Source organism: Balaenoptera ricei, chromosome 11 (assembly GCF_028023285.1).
Source record: "Balaenoptera ricei isolate mBalRic1 chromosome 11, mBalRic1.hap2, whole genome shotgun sequence".
Lineage (NCBI taxonomy): Eukaryota > Metazoa > Chordata > Mammalia > Artiodactyla > Balaenopteridae > Balaenoptera > Balaenoptera ricei.
In genome coordinates, this window is record NC_082649.1 from 33,765,719 (window position 1) to 33,783,060 (window position 17,342).

At 48.7% G+C, this 17,342-nt stretch overlaps 1 protein-coding gene across 6 annotated transcripts in view; it reads left to right on the plus strand.

Moving 5' to 3' along the window:
* Positions 1–17,342, plus strand: part of CCND3 (cyclin D3) — an 82,139-nt gene that overhangs the window by 61,516 nt on the left and 3,281 nt on the right. For 4 of the 6 annotated variants that reach the window (XM_059938704.1, XM_059938701.1, XM_059938706.1 and 1 more), the window contains one exon: positions 14,507–14,722. The exons of 1 other annotated variant lie outside the window; for it this stretch is intronic. In XM_059938704.1, coding sequence (XP_059794687.1) covers positions 14,552–14,722 — 171 coding nt within the window. In that variant the 5' untranslated portion in view covers positions 14,507–14,551. Of the gene's footprint in view, positions 1–13,281; positions 13,616–14,506; positions 14,723–17,342 lie in introns of those variants that run through there. One more of the 6 variants, XM_059938703.1, reaches the window with a different exon arrangement.

The following is a 17,342-nucleotide window of genomic DNA, read 5'->3' on the forward strand; positions in this document are numbered from 1 at the left end:
GGAAAGGCCTTCCAAGCAGGGGAGTTGCCTGAGCAGGGAGTCTAGAACCACAGCCATGTCTTTATCCTACGGGAGGTTAACAAATTTGGGGAATAAAAAGATGTGGTACCCACCCCCAGGAGTTTCCAGTCTTTTGGGGAAAAAATGAAAACAGTTTGTAACAACCTTTAACTGGTTGTGTGCCCTTGGGCAAGTCAGTTCCCCTCTCTGGGCATCAAAAATCCTTTTGTCTCAAAATTTCCCTGAATCTTTCAATCTTACAACCCTGCAAGTTTCCTGAAATTGGTGGGCCAGGAGCTAGGCCTTGAAGGAAGGAGCTAGATTTGGAGAAAGGATGCCAGTGGTGGGTGATAAGGTCCTGAGGTGGGCTGGAGTGCTCCAGCTAAGATAAAATGGGATGGGATGCCTTGGCCCTCTTGAAGGAGAACTTTAAAAGCCAGGCTGGTTGATTTTTAAATTTGACCTGATAAGCAGGTCCTTGGACTGGAGATGAAAGGCATGTCTGTGAGAGATTAATCTGATGGCTCTGGGCCACGGATCCTGGATCTATCTGGAAGCAGGGTGAAGACCTAGGGCCTGTCAGGGAGGCTTCTGCAATAGTAATGTAGGCCCAGCCTTTCAAAAGAGGGTTTGAGACTCCTTCGGTTAGTCTTATGATACACACGGGTTCCAAGGAGTTTCATTTTCCTAACCATAAGTAATTTAAACCATTCTTTTTATAATATAACAGTTATGACTGTATTATGGACCACATGCCAAATGTATATATATTTTTAAGGCAGAATATTAGACTTTCAGGTTTGCAGAAGGCAATTTTAAATTATGCAACCAGATTCCTCAGAGAGATGAATTCTCTCTGCTATCAAAGCGGTTTACTTTGGTGGAAAATTTTGAGAAATTTGCTAAAAGCCTACTGGAGGAATAGGAAGAGTGGGATCTAAGTGAGCTTCAGAGAATGGTTTTGTTGGGCCAGGTAACTAATTGGATATAGGAAACCCAAGAAAGGAAGAAATCCAAGATGGCTTAAAATCTGAGGACTCTGAAGAAAGATGATGCTATTCATTAAAAAATGTACAAGTTAAGAGAGGGGTGGGAAATGATGGTCTGCCTTGAGAACATTGGGCACAGGTGACCTTGAGAACAAAGGACTGGTTAGGATGGCCATGGAGGAGGAAGCAGTAACCCTTGGTCTTTCCCTGCCTTTGCTAAGGCCCTCAAAGCTCTGTCCAGTGGCCTGGCATGCTTGGCACTTTGCCTGGTTTATTTTCAGTGTATCACTACTAAATAAGATGTTTACTGTAGGATTTTATTAGATGCCCTATCAGACTAAGAAAGTTTCCATCTATCCCTTCTTTGACAAGAGTTTTTTCATATTGTAAATGGATGTTGAATTTTATCAAAAACTTTTTTGGCTTCTGTTGATGTGATCATATGATTTTTTTCTCCTTTAATCTTTTAGTGTGATGAATTATATCGATGTTTTCAAAATAAACTACCGTGCATTAAAAAAATTTTTTTTTCTATTTCTTTATTTACCTTATTTATTTATTTTGGCTGTGTTGGGTCTTCGTTGCTGCACAAGGACTTTCTCTAGTTGCGGCGAGTGGGGGCTACTCTTCGTTGAGGTGCGCAGGCTTCTCATCGCAGTGGCTTCTCTTGTTGTGGAGCACGGGCTCTAGGCGCATGGGCTTCAGTAGTTGTGGCACACGGGCTCAGTAGTTGTGGCTTGCGGGCTCTAGAGCGCAGGCTCAGTAGTTGTGGCACATTGGGCTTAGTTGCTCCGCAGCATGTGGGATATTCCCAGACCAGGGCACGAACCCATATCCCCTGCATTGGCAGGGGGATTCTCAACCACTGCACCACCAGGGAAGCCCCTACCATGCATTTTTGGTATAAAGTCAATAACATATTGCCCTCTTTATATATTGCTGGAGTCAGTTTGCTAATATCTTGCTTAGGATTTTACATTCATGTTCATAAGTGTAATTTTCTTTTCTCATTTTGTACTCGTTGGGTTTTGGAATCAAAGTTACACTAAAAATGAGTTGAGATGTGAACCCTCTTCTTACATTCTCTGCAAGAGTTTGTATAAGATTGAAATTACTGTTTTCTTGAATGTCTGGTGGAGTTCTTTGCCTGTTTGCTATTGAAGGCTGTCCTATCACGTGGGTGATAGTAGAGAAAGGAACTTTTATTTGGGGAGTGAAAGTAGCTTAAACAATAAGGAAAATATACTATCTCACACATCACAAAAAGCCCAGAGGTAGGTGGTTCCAAGATTGGTTAATTCAGCCGCTCAACAACATCAGGGAGGGAAATTTGTTCTGATCTTTCAGCTGTCATTCTCAGGTGTCAGCTCCTTCTCTCATTATTGCAAGATGGGTGCAGCTACTCTGGGCGTCACAGCAACATGGTTAAGAGTGTGGGTTCTGTAGCCAAACCTGGTTTCAGATCCCATAGCTATCTGACGTTAGGTAAATTGCTTAACCTCTCTGTCAGATGGAATGACAGTAGTGCTTTACCTCAGAAGTTTAATGTTATATGGATTAAATGAATTAGTTTTTTTAACTCTTAGAATAGTGCACATAGTAAGCATCCAATAAATATTAGCACATCTTACTCCATTCTCACCTGAGGCAGAAATGAATCTATTTTTCTCTTGCACCCCACTTACTGAAGCCCCCTTAGTAGACTTACTTCACACCTTATGGCTAGACTATGACAACTGCCCATTCCTAAACCAGCTGTGGAATTATCATGATTTGGTTTGGAAGAATTTAAGTTCAACCTCTGAGACAGGGGAGTGTCGGGCCTCCCCTGAAACAGCCATCTGATACCACAACAAAATCTGGGTTCTGTTTGCAAGGCCGAAGTTGGGGTGGTGATAGTGGGGACTTTGGGGGTGGCACAAAGGGGGGCAGAGTAGGATTCCCCATCCCTACTTGTTGTCCACAGTATTCCTTGGAATCACTCCTTAGATTTGCCTAGCACTTCACAGTTTACTTCATGCTTTTTAACTCGTGCATTATCACATCTGGTCTCAGAACCATTCTCTAAGCAGTTTGGGCTCTTGTTATCCTCTTTTTTTTTTTTTTTTTTTAAACCACCATTCCTTGTACTTTTTTTTATTTTTTAAATTTATTTATTTATTTATTTATTTATTTATTGTTGCCTGTGTTGGGTCTTCGTTTCTGTGTGAGGGCTTTCTCTAGTTGCGGCGAGCGGGGGCCACTCTTCATCGCGGTGCGCGGGCCTCTCACTATCGCGGCCTCTCTTGTTGCGGAGCACACGCTCCAGACGCGCAGGCTCAGTAGTTGTGGCTCACGGGCCTAGTTGCTCCGCGGCATGTGGGATCCTCCCAGACCAGGGCTCGAACCCGTGTCCCCTGCATTGGCAGGCAGATTCTCAACTACTGCGCCACCAGGGAAGCCCTATCCTCTTTTATAGATGGGGAAACAGGCTCCCAGAGTTGAGGTACTTGCTTGGTTCTGTGTTTATAGCTGGTACAGAGCCGGGTCCTGGGACTTAAACTAAGGTCTTCAGATTCAAAACTCTGCCTTTTGGGGTTTTTTTGGCGACATCACGAGGCATGCGGGATCTTAGTCCCTGACCAGGGATCAAACGCATGCCCCCTGCAGTGGAAGCATGGAGTCCTAACCACTGGACCGCCAGGGAATTCCCAAAACTCTGCCCTTTTATTCCTCTTCCATGAATTCCCAACTGTATGTCATTTACATGCTGTCCTCACAACTGCCACATCCATGTGCCTCCTCTGCTATTGTCTACTTCATATTTTCAAAATTAACAGTTTTTCATTAAATAATGTATCTTAAAAGGAAGCTTGATAGGACTTCCCTGGTGGTGCACTGGTTAAGAATCCACCTGCCAATGCAGGGGACAGGGCTTCGAGCCCTGGTCCGGGAAGATCCCACATGCTGTGGAGCAACTAAACCCGTGCGCCACAACTACTGAGCCTGCGCTCTAAAGCCTGCGAGCCACAACTACTGAGCCCACGTGCCACAACTACTGAGCCCACGTGCTGCAACTACAGAAGCCCGCACGCCCGGCACCCATGCTCCACAACAAGAGAAACCACTGCAATGAGAAGCCCGCGCACCGCAACAAAGAGTAGCCCCCGCTCACCGCGACTAGAGAAAGCCCATGCACAGCAGCGAAGACTGAACACAGCCAAAAACAAATAAATAACATAAATAAATTTAAAAAAATTAAAAAGGAAGCTTGGTAAAGCCCCAGGTTTGATGTTCTGGTACACAAACAACTTTCGAATGAGCGCAAAACTGTTAAAAATATTTTTATTCAGGATTAGAACTCCTGCCCTGGCGCCAGCGTTCAAATCCCACCTCTGACGAGGTACCACACGCTCTCTACCCAGATGCCCGTGGACCTCACATTTTAGGGTGCAGCAGCCCCCTTCCAAGCCCCAGCCTTGCGACTTTGCCTGATGGCTGTTCTGGCTGTCGGCCCCCGGTGCCATGCCCACCGCCACCTGGGAAAGCTGGAAGTGCTGGTGCTTAATTCCAGACCCACCTCCATCCCCAGCAGCCCTCAACCATGGCTGTTAGGAGTTGATGGACAGGTGTCCCTGTTCCCTCACCCTGCCCCTCAGGAGCAGGTCCCCCAAGGCATGGGCTTTTCATCATCTACCAGAGTTCCCAGAAGGACTGAGTGCCACCCCACAGTGGTAACTGACCCAATGATGCATTCTTTACCGGCTTCCTTCCTCTCGGGTCTCATTTCCCCACTCTTCCAGGTGCTTCCTGGAATCACCTCCCAGGTACATTACTTCACTTGAATCCTTGTCTCAGAGTCGGATTCTGGGGAGCCCAAACTAAGACAACCACTTGCTCGCTGTCTGGTGTTGGGTGTTACCTAACTTCCCTGTGTCTCTCTGTTCCCATCTGTTATAGGAGGGTAATAATAGCACCTGTGCCTCTTAGAGTGAATTGGTAAAGCTCTCAGTGCCTGGCTAAGAGAAGGTGCTTAGCAAGTGGGATCTACTACTATTACTACTACCTAAAATTCCCAACTGTGGGTAGGTGCCCCACAGTTGGGAGCTAAACTTTCTCTGGGTGCCCCCTTCCTGCCTCTCCCCTCTGATACCCCCACGTACCCTCTGAGCTCCTTCAGTCCCACTTCTTCCACCGTAGGCTGCCTCATGGAATTCAGGTGCCCAGGACCACCCCACCACCAGCACTCCCACTGCAGCCCACCCTTCCCGTCACACACAGATCACCCTGCCCGCCTCTGATGGGGGTTGCAGATGCCCAGGTAAATAAGTCTTCTGTCCTAATGACATCTTGGGATTCTCCACGATGCAGGATCACCATAGTCATCCAGTCCAGACTGGAAGCTCTTAAAACGGAGGCTTCTCATCTCTGACTCGGGTCCAGCATGTTCCAGTAAGTGTGGATTGTTAACGATCACTGCTACCTTTATTGAGCACTTACTATGAGCCTGGGGCTGTTGTAGGTACTTTCTCTGTATTAATCCTTGCACCCACCCTATGAGGTATGTGCTGTTACTATCCCCATTTTGCAGATGAGAAGCCTAGGACAGAGAAGTTAAGTAACCTGGCCAAGATCACACAACTGGCAAACGGCAACCTAACTCCAGAGCCTCTCTTACTTTTCATGATGCAGCTGGTGCAGGGCTATCTCGTGCCTAGAATGAAGAATACTGGCTTTCTTGCTTCCCAGCTGAAAGTCCAAAGACCAGTCTCTCTTTGCCAGCTGTTTTGCTGTAGCAAGTTACCCATCCAAACCTGAGGCCCAGATCTCACCTCACCCTTAGCTGTGGAACAGGAATATCAAACAGGAAGGTCTCATTTATTCAGAACTCTGGCAGCCAGAACAAGGGAGAAAAAGCACATGTGTGAATATATAGGCTGTTTTCTAGTTTTATGATAAGGAGAGACTTGACAGGTTCAAGCCAGTACCTGAGGTTTCTTTTCATAAGCAACGTATGGACTAGAGATTGCAAACTGCTCCCTGCCCATCAGATCCAGCCCATAGAGCATGTGTGTGCCTTGGAAACTAAAGGAATTGGATGGCTCCTTACCACGGTGTAGCAAAAGGCTGGGGCTAAGCAGAGCCTCCTGGCTTTGTGGGGGGAACACATGCTGTCCACTGTGCCCAGCCCCACCCCTCCCCACTGGCCCTGTGCTCTAGAGCTCCTCACTGACCACGAGTGAGTTGCCATTTATGATGCAACTTGTGCTGGTGTTTTTCTCACATCCAGTTTGTCTCATTCATGCATTCATTCATTCATGCAAAAAAGATGTTTTGAACACTTACTATGTACCAGGCACCATTTGGTTTCGGTGCGGTGGTGAGAGAGTGGACAAACTATAAGCAGAACATGGAGGTAGAGTATAGTGTATGTTAGTGATTAGTGGTAAGCAGAAAAATAAAGCGGTGAAAGGGCCCAGGGAGAATCAGGGTTGGGGTAGGATGGCCAGAAAAGGCTATATGAGAAATGTGACTGAGTTAAAGCCCAAAGGCAGTGAAGGAGGGGCTTTGGGGACATGGGGGGGCAGAACATTGCAGGCAGATGGAACAGCAAATACAAAGGGGACATGTACACCTGGTATGTTCCAAGAGTAACAAGGAGACCAGTGTGGCCAGAGCAGAGTGAGTGAGAGATAATCACATGAGTGAATGGAGAGCCCTGGGGGGTTGAGACTAGACTGGATGGGGGAACGGTGGACCAGTGATGCCCATCAGGAGGCCACCAGCCCAATCCAAGCAACAGATGATGCCGCTTAGGCCAGGGTGGTAGCAGTAGAAATAGAGAAAAGGCAAAGATTGGAGATGGTTTTGGACATAGAACCAATCAGAAATGGGTGATGTGTTGGATGTGGGAGACCAGTCAGGACAAAGAAGAATTGAATTTGGACCAGGGAGGTAGCAGAGGAAGAGAAGAAAAGAGGGTGGATTCTGGAGATAGTTTGAAAGTAGATGTTCCATGCTCTGCTGATGGATGGATGTGGGATTTGAAAGAGCAGAGTCAAGAATGACACCAAGTGTTTTGGCCTGGGCAGTTGGAAGGATGGAGTGGCCATGTGCTGATATGGGGAAGCTGGTGGGAGGAGCAGGTTTGTTGAGGGAAAGCTTAGGATCTCCGTTTTGGAGAAGTTGAGTCTGAAGGTGCCTATTGGACATCCGTGTGGAGTTGCCGAGAAGGCACCCTCCTGTGTAAAACAGAAACAGAAGACAGGTCAACTCACGTGCCTGCTCTGATTTGGTAGCCCTGTCCAGAGTGCTGTGTCGACATTTTTTAAAAATTATTTTTAAAATTATTTATTTATTTATTTGGTTGCACTGGGTCTTAGTTGCGGCAGGTGGGCTCCTTAGTTGTGACACATGGGCTCCTTAGTTGCGGCACGCATGTGGGATCTAGTTCCCGGCCAGGGATCGAACCTGAGCCCCACGCATTGGAGTGCCGAGTCTTAACCACTGCGCCACCAGGGAAGTCCCGGTGTTAACATTTTTTTAAAAAATAAATTTATTTATTTGTTTGTTTATTTTTGGCTGCGTTGGGTCTTTGTTGCTGCGCGCGGGTTTTCTCTGGCTGCGTCCAGCGGGGGCTACTCTTTGTTGCGGTGCATGGGCTTCTCATTGCGGTGGCTTCTCTTGTTGCGGAACACGGGCTCTAGGCGCGCCGGCTTCAGTAGTTGCAGCACGCGGCCTCAGTAGTGGCTTGCAGTCTCTAAAGCACGGGCTCAGTCGTTGTGGCGCACGGGCTTAGTTGCTCTGCGGCATGTGGGATCTTCCCAGACCAGGGCTCGAACCCGTGTCCCCTGCATTGGCAGGCGGATTCTTAACCACTTCACCACCAGGGAAGTCCCCGGTGTTAACATTTTTAAGGCCCATTCAGGCTCAGTGGGAAAGAGTTTCTTGATCAATAGTGAAGCCTGTCTTGGGAGCTGGATAGACAAATAGTGGCGAACATTGGGTGTAAGACATTCCACTGTAGAGTGGGAAGAAAATGTGAAAAATTCTATTCTATGTATTTTTGTCTTACACTTTACATTTTCTTCGTATGTTCTATAATGTACATAATATGTTAGAGTAGCAGGTTTGGACATAGTTTATAAATTAAGTATTCTGTATCCATTGGAAGAGTATGCTCAGTTTTTACTGAGGAATGGATGAACAAAAGCTTTTGGAGATTACTGATCTGAAATATTTTACAACAGATGCTGAAAATAGTGACCTGGATTACTGTAAGCCCTGAAGTGTCTCCTGAATCCTAAAAAAAAAAATGTTCAGTTTGGTTTAATGCTTAATTAAAACAATTGGCTTTCCAAAATGCCAGTGTTATCAGAGACTTTTTTTTTTTTTTTTTTTGGCCACACCGCACGGCATGTGGGGTCTTAGTTCCCTCATCAGGGATCAAACCCGTGTCCCCTGCAGTGGAAGCACAGAGTCTTGACCATTGGACCACCAGGGAAGTCCATCAAAGACTTTTTTAAAAAAGGGTGAGGAACTATTCTAGAGTAAAGGAGATTAAAGAGGTAACAATGCAAACACGATCCTCGAATGGATCTCCGGTTGAGAAAGCAAAAAGCTATGAAAGGCTATTACTGGAACAACTGGGGACCTTTGTATGTAGATTGTTTGTGGTATTGTATTAGTATGCAATTTCTAATTGGGATCATTGTTTCATGGTTACTGGGAGACTGTTGCATTCTTAGGAGACACAGGCTGAAAAACGTAGGGGTAAGGAGTCATGATGTCTGTAATTAGGTCTCAAATAGTTCAGCAAAATACACATAGGAATTTAGGTGAAGGGTGTGTTAGTGGTCACTGTGCTATTCTTGCAGCTTTCCTGTAGTTTTGAAATATTTCCAAGTAAAAATTTGGGGGGAAATAGTATTCATATAAGTTTCTCCAGTTCTCGGAAAACTAGGAATCCGATAAAGGCATGTCAGATCGCTTTTCATGTACTGGATTGTTTCATTAACCAGAACACTTGTCGTCTTCATCCTTTCTGAAGCAAAGAATTTGCCAAATCTTTCCCACCACTACAGTAATCCCTGGCATTTTTTATTTTCCAGGTGCCTCCACATCCATCATATTACATTTATTATCATAAATAGTCCCTATAGATAAAGAAATTTGTGCCTGTAAATTCCACAATCACGATGAACTTTTTTTTTTTAATGGCTCACCATATGCCAGGCACTGTTCTGTGTGTTTGACACGAATGAGTGCATTTCATCCTCCCAACCACTCTTAGGGGTGGTATTACTGATAGTTAATTCCACTAGGGGATTGTAAGTAAAGAAAAAAGTATGGGAGACCCCTGTAAGTTAATAATCACTCAAGAGAGCAGGGTTGCAAAACCGAGCAGCCTTGCTTAGCAACAAAACCCTGCAACATAAGCACGGTTTCATTACTATCATTCTCATTTTCAGAAAAGGAAACTGAGGCACAGAGAGGTGGTATAATTTGCCCAAAGTCACACAGCCAGGGAGGGTGGAGTGACAGCAGTGTGGCCCCGGGCCCTGCAGTGTTTACCACCAACCACCTGACCATGTCCTTCACACTGTGAGCTGGATCACCTAAGTTTGCTGGAGCTGCCATTCCAGAAGGAGGGCTTCTGGTCCTCAAATTTTGCTTTTCTCTGAGGGGTTCCGGGTGTATGTTCATAGGAGAAAGGGTACTCCTTGAGAGAGGGAACAACAACAACAGCAAAACTACCATCTTTGAATGCTCATATGGGCCAGGCACAGGCAAGATGCTTTCTGCCTGGTTAGTCCTCAGAACCCCTCTGCGGGGTAGAACTATTATTATCTTCATTGGACAAAAGAGGAAACGGTGGAACACAAGCAGCCTGACCCCGCAGCCTTGCCCCAGCCCCCCACCCAGGCTGCCTTGCCTCTACCTGCCATCTCAATGGGTCTGACGGTAACAGCTACAGAATGTAGCCTGTGGGGTGATGGGCCTCACCCATCACCTTGTTCACCCCCTCAGTTCTCAAATGGGGACATTTCAATGCTGAAGAGGAGGAGGAGTGGGAGAAGGAAGAAGAGGAAGAAAGCATTGCATCCTTCCTCCTTGGGGCTTTTCATCTGGCCTGTGACATTCCATTCCCACCCCTCTAATTTGCCATTTCATTGAGCAACTTTTTCTAATTGAATGCACCTGGGCAGAAACTCCTCCCCATATTGGCCCTGGTCAGTGCTTTGGCTTTTTTTTCTTCTTTTATGAAAAAAACAAGGGGAGCCCCTATTTCTTTGAGGTGGAGCTGCTTGGTGAAGTTCCCAAGCAGATAAGCCAACCCTCCAGAAACTCTTCTGCCTTGGCGCTATGTTGAGCTCACCTGCCTCCTTGGAGGACAGCCGGCTTGTAGCTGACCTTGGCCTGGAGGCCCAGGACGACTCTGCTCTGGGCATGGCAGTCCCAGCCAGGGGCGAGGCAGAGGTATCCTTCAAAAGGCCCTGCTCACCAGGAGCCACCTTCCCCAGGGTGCAGGTGTTCCCCTTCCTCAGTAAATCAACAACTAATAAGTCTATTCGCACTCCTAAAGGAGCACAAGAGGCAGTAGAATAAAGTAGTTAAGAGCATGAATTCTGCAGCCGGACTCCCTAGGTTGAATCATGCCTCTACCACTTATTAGCTTTGTGACCTTGGGCAAATTATTTAGCCACTCTGAGTACAGGTTTCCCTTTCTGTAAAATGGGGGGAAGTAATAATATACTTCTGAAAAAAATAAAAAATACTGGTGATTTACTGTCTCATCAAAGATGCACAATCTTCTTAACAGTGCTACTCAATAATTCTGAAAGTAAAGAAACATTTTCCTTCAGGACAGATCTGGTTTCTGGTTATGTACTTAACTTCAAAAGCTACATTTTTTAGTCCCCCTAAAAGCCCTTTACACTTCAACATCTTTGCCTCCCCATAACTTCATATCTAATCTTTATAATTTTAGATTCACTGTTCTCCTTAACAAAAGAGTGCAATGCAATGATTAGTTAACTAAAGGAACTTCTTGTTTGTATTTTTGAAGAGAGTAGACGACTTGCAAGATCAGACAAGGTACACAGCACACATTCACGCTGACACAACAAGAGCTGTTGAATTAAAAAATTTATGCAGATTACTAATAAACCACTTTTCTTCTCGCCAGTTGGTAGAGGTGCTTTTTTTTTTTTTTAAGTAGATATCTAATGTTTGTTCATTAGATTGGTTCAGCCTTTCAGCAGGGAAATTTGGTAATAAGAACTGTATCAAAAGCCTTAGAATGTTTCATAACCTCAGATTGAGAAATTCCACTTCTAGAAATTAATTCACTTCTAGAAATAATCATGAGTGTGCACAAAGATATTACCACAAAAATATTTTACAGTATTATTTCTAATAGAGAAGAACTAGAAACTATCTAAATTGCCAACTATACAGGTTTGGTGAAATACATTATGATATATTCACTCAATGGCTAGTGAATGACTACTAGGAAGTCATTAAAAATATGTTGTAGAATATTTAATGAGATGGAAAATGTGTTGACAGTATACTTTTTAGTGAAAAAAAACAGCTTACAAAACTGCAGAATGATCTCATTTTTAAAAATATATGTGTTTATTCAGAGAATAATTTTAGAAAAATAAACATTGACATTTTAAAGGGTTATCTGGATGGTGCAATTGTGAGTAATTATTATTTCCTTTTTTGTGTGACTTATCAGTATTTTCTAAGTTTTCTACAATGCAGATGAATATTTCCATGATAAGAAAACAACAAAAAATTATTATATAAAAAAGAACAATTCATTGAGAAAATGCTTAACGCAGAGCTTGCCTCTTCTATAGGGTGTCATTTCTCTAGTAACTCGCTTCCTTAGCGTCTCCTCTCCTTGGAGGACCCCAGGAGAGGCAGGGATCCCCAAGGCCTCCTCCCATTTGGAGCATTACTGGAGGCTTGTGGTTTGCCTCCTGGTCATGTGGAATCCAGCTTTGGACAAGCTGCAAAGTCCCAAAGTTTGGGAGGTAGAAGAAATGGCAACTGGAAGATTTTATATAGAGTCTGAGCAAGAAACTCCTCCAAAAAGGAGCTAGTTTTGGACTTCCATGGTGGCGCAGTTGTTAAGGATCCACCTGCCAATGCAGGGGACACAGGTTCGAGCCCTGGTCCAGGAAGATCCCACATGCTGCGGAGCAACTCAGCCCGCGAGCCACAACTACTGAGCCCGCGTGCCTAGAGCCTGTGCTCCGCAACAAGAGAAGCCACCGCAGTGAGAAGCCAGCCTCCTCTCACTGCAACTAGAGAAAGCCCGTGCGCAGCAACAAAGATCCAACACAGCCAAAAATAGATAAATTTATTTTAAAAAAAAGAAACTGATAAAAAAAATAATATATTGATTAAAAAAGAAAAGGAGCTAGTTTCTCTGCCCATGTTTTCCTCAGACAGAAACTAAGGCCGATTTCAGGGTTTGTCCAAGGCCACACGGCCAACTTAAATGACAAGGTGAGGCCTTGAAGCCATGGCCTTTCCGCCCTGTTGTATTTCTAAAATGTGCCGATTTAGACTATCTCTTCTCACACTTTAATATGCACAGGAATCACCAGGGACCTTGTTGAAATGCAGATTTTGATCCAGCAGGCCAGGGATGGGCCTGAGGGTCTGCATTTCTAACCAGCCCTCAGGCGATGAAGATGTTGCTGGCCTGGGGATCAGTTTAAGTAGCAATGGTGTAGAGCACAGATTCTAGAGCCAGATCGTCAGCTTCCCAATCCTAGCTCTGCCGCAGACGAACTATTATTATAGTTACTGTACTTCAATTTTCTCAACTGCAGAATCAGTATGACTTAACTCATAGCTTTTTCGTGAAGATATAAGTGCTTAGAACACTCTTCACTAAGAACTAGCTATTTTATTATTATTTATATTCCCTAGAGCAAGCAGCGAAGGGCGAGGTACGGTTTGACGAATGAATGAATAAACTTTGGAGAAAAGTTCTCCCTGGGCGACTGGAGTCAGAGAAGCAAAATGGGAGGGCTCGGAGGTGGGGAAGAGGCCCACCTCGAAAGAACTTCTCTCCACCGGGTGGTCAGAAGGACCCGGAGCGCCCGGAAGCCGGCCGGCCCACGCCCCGCGGACCAATGCGGCCGCCCGGGGGGAGGGGGAGCGCCCGCCAGCCCTTTCCGTCTGGGCGCCGGAGGCCCCGCCCCCTGGAACGTCGCGACGTCCGAGCATTCCACGGTTGCTACTTGGTCGCGAGGGGCGGGGCGCCTGTCAGGGAAGCGGCGCGCGCGGCGGCGGGGGCGGGCTGAGGCTCCGCCGCGCAGTGCCAGCGCCAGCAGTAGACCCGCGCCCCGCGCTCTCCGGCCCGCCGCCTGCGTTCTGGCTCGCGAGCCCGCACTCCCGCCCTGCCCGTGCGCTGCCCGAGTATGGAGCTGCTGTGCTGCGAGGGCACCCGGCACGCGCCCCGGGCCGGGCCGGACCCGCGGCTGCTGGGGGACCAGCGTGTCCTGCAGAGCTTGCTCCGCCTGGAAGAGCGCTACGTGCCCCGCGCCTCTTACTTCCAGTGTGTGCAGAGGGAGATCAAGCCGCACATGCGGAAGATGCTGGCGTACTGGATGCTGGAGGTACCGCCCGGAGGGTCTCCCCTCCCCCGCCACCCCGGCGTCCCCGGCTCCGGACATCCCGGGGCCGCCCTGTCGGGACATCCTGGTCCCAACAACAATCAGCAAGATGTTTCTGTGGCGCAGATCCCCGGGGCCTGGCCTTTCACTCCTTTCACTCGGGCACCCTACCCGGCTACCTCCCTGGTGTCCCTTTCTTTCCCTTCTCCAACCCTGACTTTGACTGCCAGTTGTTTGGCACCCCAAGTAACCCTCTCTTCGGGCCGGGAAAGCGGGACAAGGGCCACTCTCTCCCCTCCGGCTTCTCTCAGCGTCTCCCGCCTCGCTCCCCCGCCCGGTCTTCTAGGGAGAGCGCGCCTGGAAAACCCTGGGCTCGGCCGCCCCCGCCGCAGAGCCGGTTCCTGTGTGTCGCGGGGTTCTGGCGGGGAAGGCGGTGGGGTGGCGCGCTGTTCCGGCAGTCAGGGAAATGAAAAGTGCGGGAGGCAGCCGCTGGCGTCTCCTCCCTTCCCTTTGGGTGTGTGCACTGGGTGGCGGTAATGGGGTTTAAGGTCCCAGTTCTCTGGCTCCCGTGGGGGACTCTTCCGTCCCCTCTCACCCTCGGTATTGGTGGGGGGGGCAGTCTCAGTTTGGAATCCTTAAGGGAGGGAGCCTCTGGCGTACCCCGCTTCCCCCCACCCCCGGGGGGAAGGAGGCACCGCAGAGGAAGTGGAGGGGGGACGACACCTTGGGGAAGGCGCATCCTGCGTATTAGTCCTTGTCACTGTAAGTACACCTACCCCCTCCCGATTCTTGCTCCCTATTCCACTTCCCTTCAGCGCACCTCCCCCCCCCTCCTTTAGTGCTGCTGCGTTTCCTTTGCCTCTGCCCCAGAAGTGACTGTGCGCCCTCCCCCAGGTGTGTGAGGAGCAGCGCTGTGAGGAGGAAGTCTTCCCCCTGGCCATGAACTACCTGGATCGCTACCTGTCCTGCGTCCCCACCCGCAAGGCGCAGTTGCAGCTCCTGGGTGCGGTCTGCATGCTGCTGGCCTCCAAGCTGCGCGAGACTACGCCCCTGACCATCGAAAAACTGTGCATCTACACCGACCACTCTGTCTCTCCCCGCCAGCTGCGGGTGCGTGCATAATCCTCCCCACCCCCCCCAACACACACTGCCTTCTCACTTACCAGGAAAAGGAAAGCTAAGACCCTCAAGAGCTTTCTGTCCCTGGGGAGGGTAGCAGAGGCTTTTTTTTTTTTTTTTTTTTTTTTTGATAAGAGATGGGACAGTGTGGTGTGATGGTCAGGGTAGCCCCCAGCCCAGGCTTGCGCTGCCAGCATGAACCAAACCCCTTCTCCTGACCTCCAGCGGGTGCCACTCCTTCCTGGTCTTTCCCCCAGATAGCAACAAGTCAAACTGCATGTCTACACTCACTAGTACTTTGCCTCTGGGTTTACACAGCCACCATGAGTTATTTATTGGCAGCAGCAGGACATGCCTACGCACCCCCCCTGGAGTGGGGGAGTGGAATGTGCTTCATGTGGGGGAGGGGGGCCGCCCTGGTTGAGTCTGTATCCCAGTGTGTGGACTTTGTGATCGAAAAGCCTCCCAGAGCAGATTATAGCCAGGGTTGCTGTAAGGAAGGGCCAAGGAGTTTCATCCCACCTTCTTCCCTTCCTTTTATATCCCAGGAGAAACAGCTCCTTCCTAATTCTCCATTCGCTAGCCTCACTCTGGGAAACTTGAGCAGCTGCTTCAGGCCTGTGGAATCATCTCTTCTTTTCCTCTTTAGCCAAAGGCCAGAGCTGAGGCACAGACTGGGGCTGAGCTGCAGCTGCTTCCGATGTGATAATGATGCCCTGTCCCCTGGCCCACCCACTCTGACCAAGGTCTTTCATAACACTGCGGGGAGCTGCTGTCACTCCTGTGGTTTGGGAAGTGGCTCCCTGGGCCTCTTGCTGGGAACTTGGGCTGGGCTCTTCCCGAGGCAGGACAGGGGAGACACCAGTTCTCTTTCCCCACTGACCCTGGAGAGGAGGTGGGGGAGCTGCTTGGATCTGGAAGAGGTTATTTAGGGCGTGCAGATCATCTCCCGAGGGGCGGGGGTGGGGGGAGAGGGGTGAGCTGGCACCTTCCTCCACCTTGCTCTACAGCGGCCCAGTCTTCTCTTGACCCGGAGAGGAGTCTCTGGGCCCCATCTCCCGGGGAGGAGGGCAGCGTGCAGGCTGCTGTGATTGGCTGGCCAAAAAGCCAGGGTACTGGGGCCCCCGAGTGCTGCTTGTCGAGGAACAGGATTCCTCTTCCTGCCAAGTAGCTCTCGGAGATGGGAGTAGGAGGCCGGAGTTGGGAATCCGGGAGGCCCCACAGCTCTTTGTGATGAATCTGGTAGTTTTTGGCAAGTCTAAAGGTGGAGCTGGTTTTCAGGGCTAATGAGCAAGATGTTTTTGGAGGGGTTTAGGCTAGAAGGTAGAAGGGGACTTCCTCTCTGTGAAAAGATTAGGATGGGGTGTGTGCCTTTACGTGAGGAGAGTTTTTCAGAACAGGCCAAAAGTCCTCCCCATGCCTGAGCTGGGGGGTGGAGCGTGCCGATCGATGACTTCCTAGAAGGTCAGAGTTGGAAGGGACCTCAGAGAGCTCCAGTCAGTCCAAATCCTCGTGCCACAGAGAAGGTTGGGGCCCAGAGAAGGAAGGAAAGGTCCTGCCTCAGCATTGCACTGAGGCTGAGGAGAATTTGGATGTTCTAGCACTCAGGTGGCCTAAGAGGTTAGGGATGTGATGGAAGCTGCCAGGGGTGTGTTCTCGGCCAACTGAGGGCTGAGGTTCTCAGGGGCTGCCCTGATACAGGGTAAGGTGGCTGCCCTCGCTCACGCAGGACCCTATGCCTCCCCACAGGGAAAGCCCCACTCCAAGTTGCCTTCTAGATGTTTCCTTGGATGCTAAGTACTTTCTGTTCACTTTTTTTTTTCTAAAGGTTTTTTTTTTCTTTTTTTAAAATTAATTAATTAATTAATTAGGCTGCGTTGGGTCTTCGTTGCTGCATGTGGGCTTTCTCTAGTTGTGGCGAGCAGGAGTTACTCTTCCTTGCGGTGCACAGGCTTCTCATTGCGGTGGCTTCTCTTGTTGCGGAGCACGGGCTCTAGGCACACGGGCTCAGTAGTTGTGGCTCACGGGCTCTAGAGCGCAGGCTCAGTAGTTGTGGCGCACGGGCTTAGTTGCTCCGCGGCATGTGGGATCTTCCCGGACCAGGGCTCGAACCCGTGTCCCCTGCATTGGCAGGCGGATTCTTAACCACTGCGCCACCAGGCAAGTCCCTCTGTTCACTTCTGAGTTAGGAGTTTGACCACTGGGACAAGCACCAGGAGTAGAATGCTAGCTTCTCTGCCCAACTTCTTCCCATTCCAGGCCGGGCTGTTTTCTGTGGGGCTCTGTGAGAGGTTCAAGAGGATGACACCCAGGTGGGGGCCAGGAGAGGGACAGCTGTGACTGGGGGGCCTAAAAGAGGTTGGATGGGGTTGCCATTTCTACCTCAGTAAGGGGTCAAACCCATGAGTTCCTTCCTGAGATAAAACAATGAAGAAATCCTCATGTGTGCAACTCAGAAACGGGGCCAGGGCTGGGAACCCCAGAAGAGTGGATTGGGGTGAGGCTCCCAGCCTCCCTCCAGGACCTAGCAGTGGTATAGAGGCTAGGGCAGGCAGAGAGATGGTTTGATCCCTCAGGGATCATCTGGACCCATCCTGTTTGGCTTGGCCTC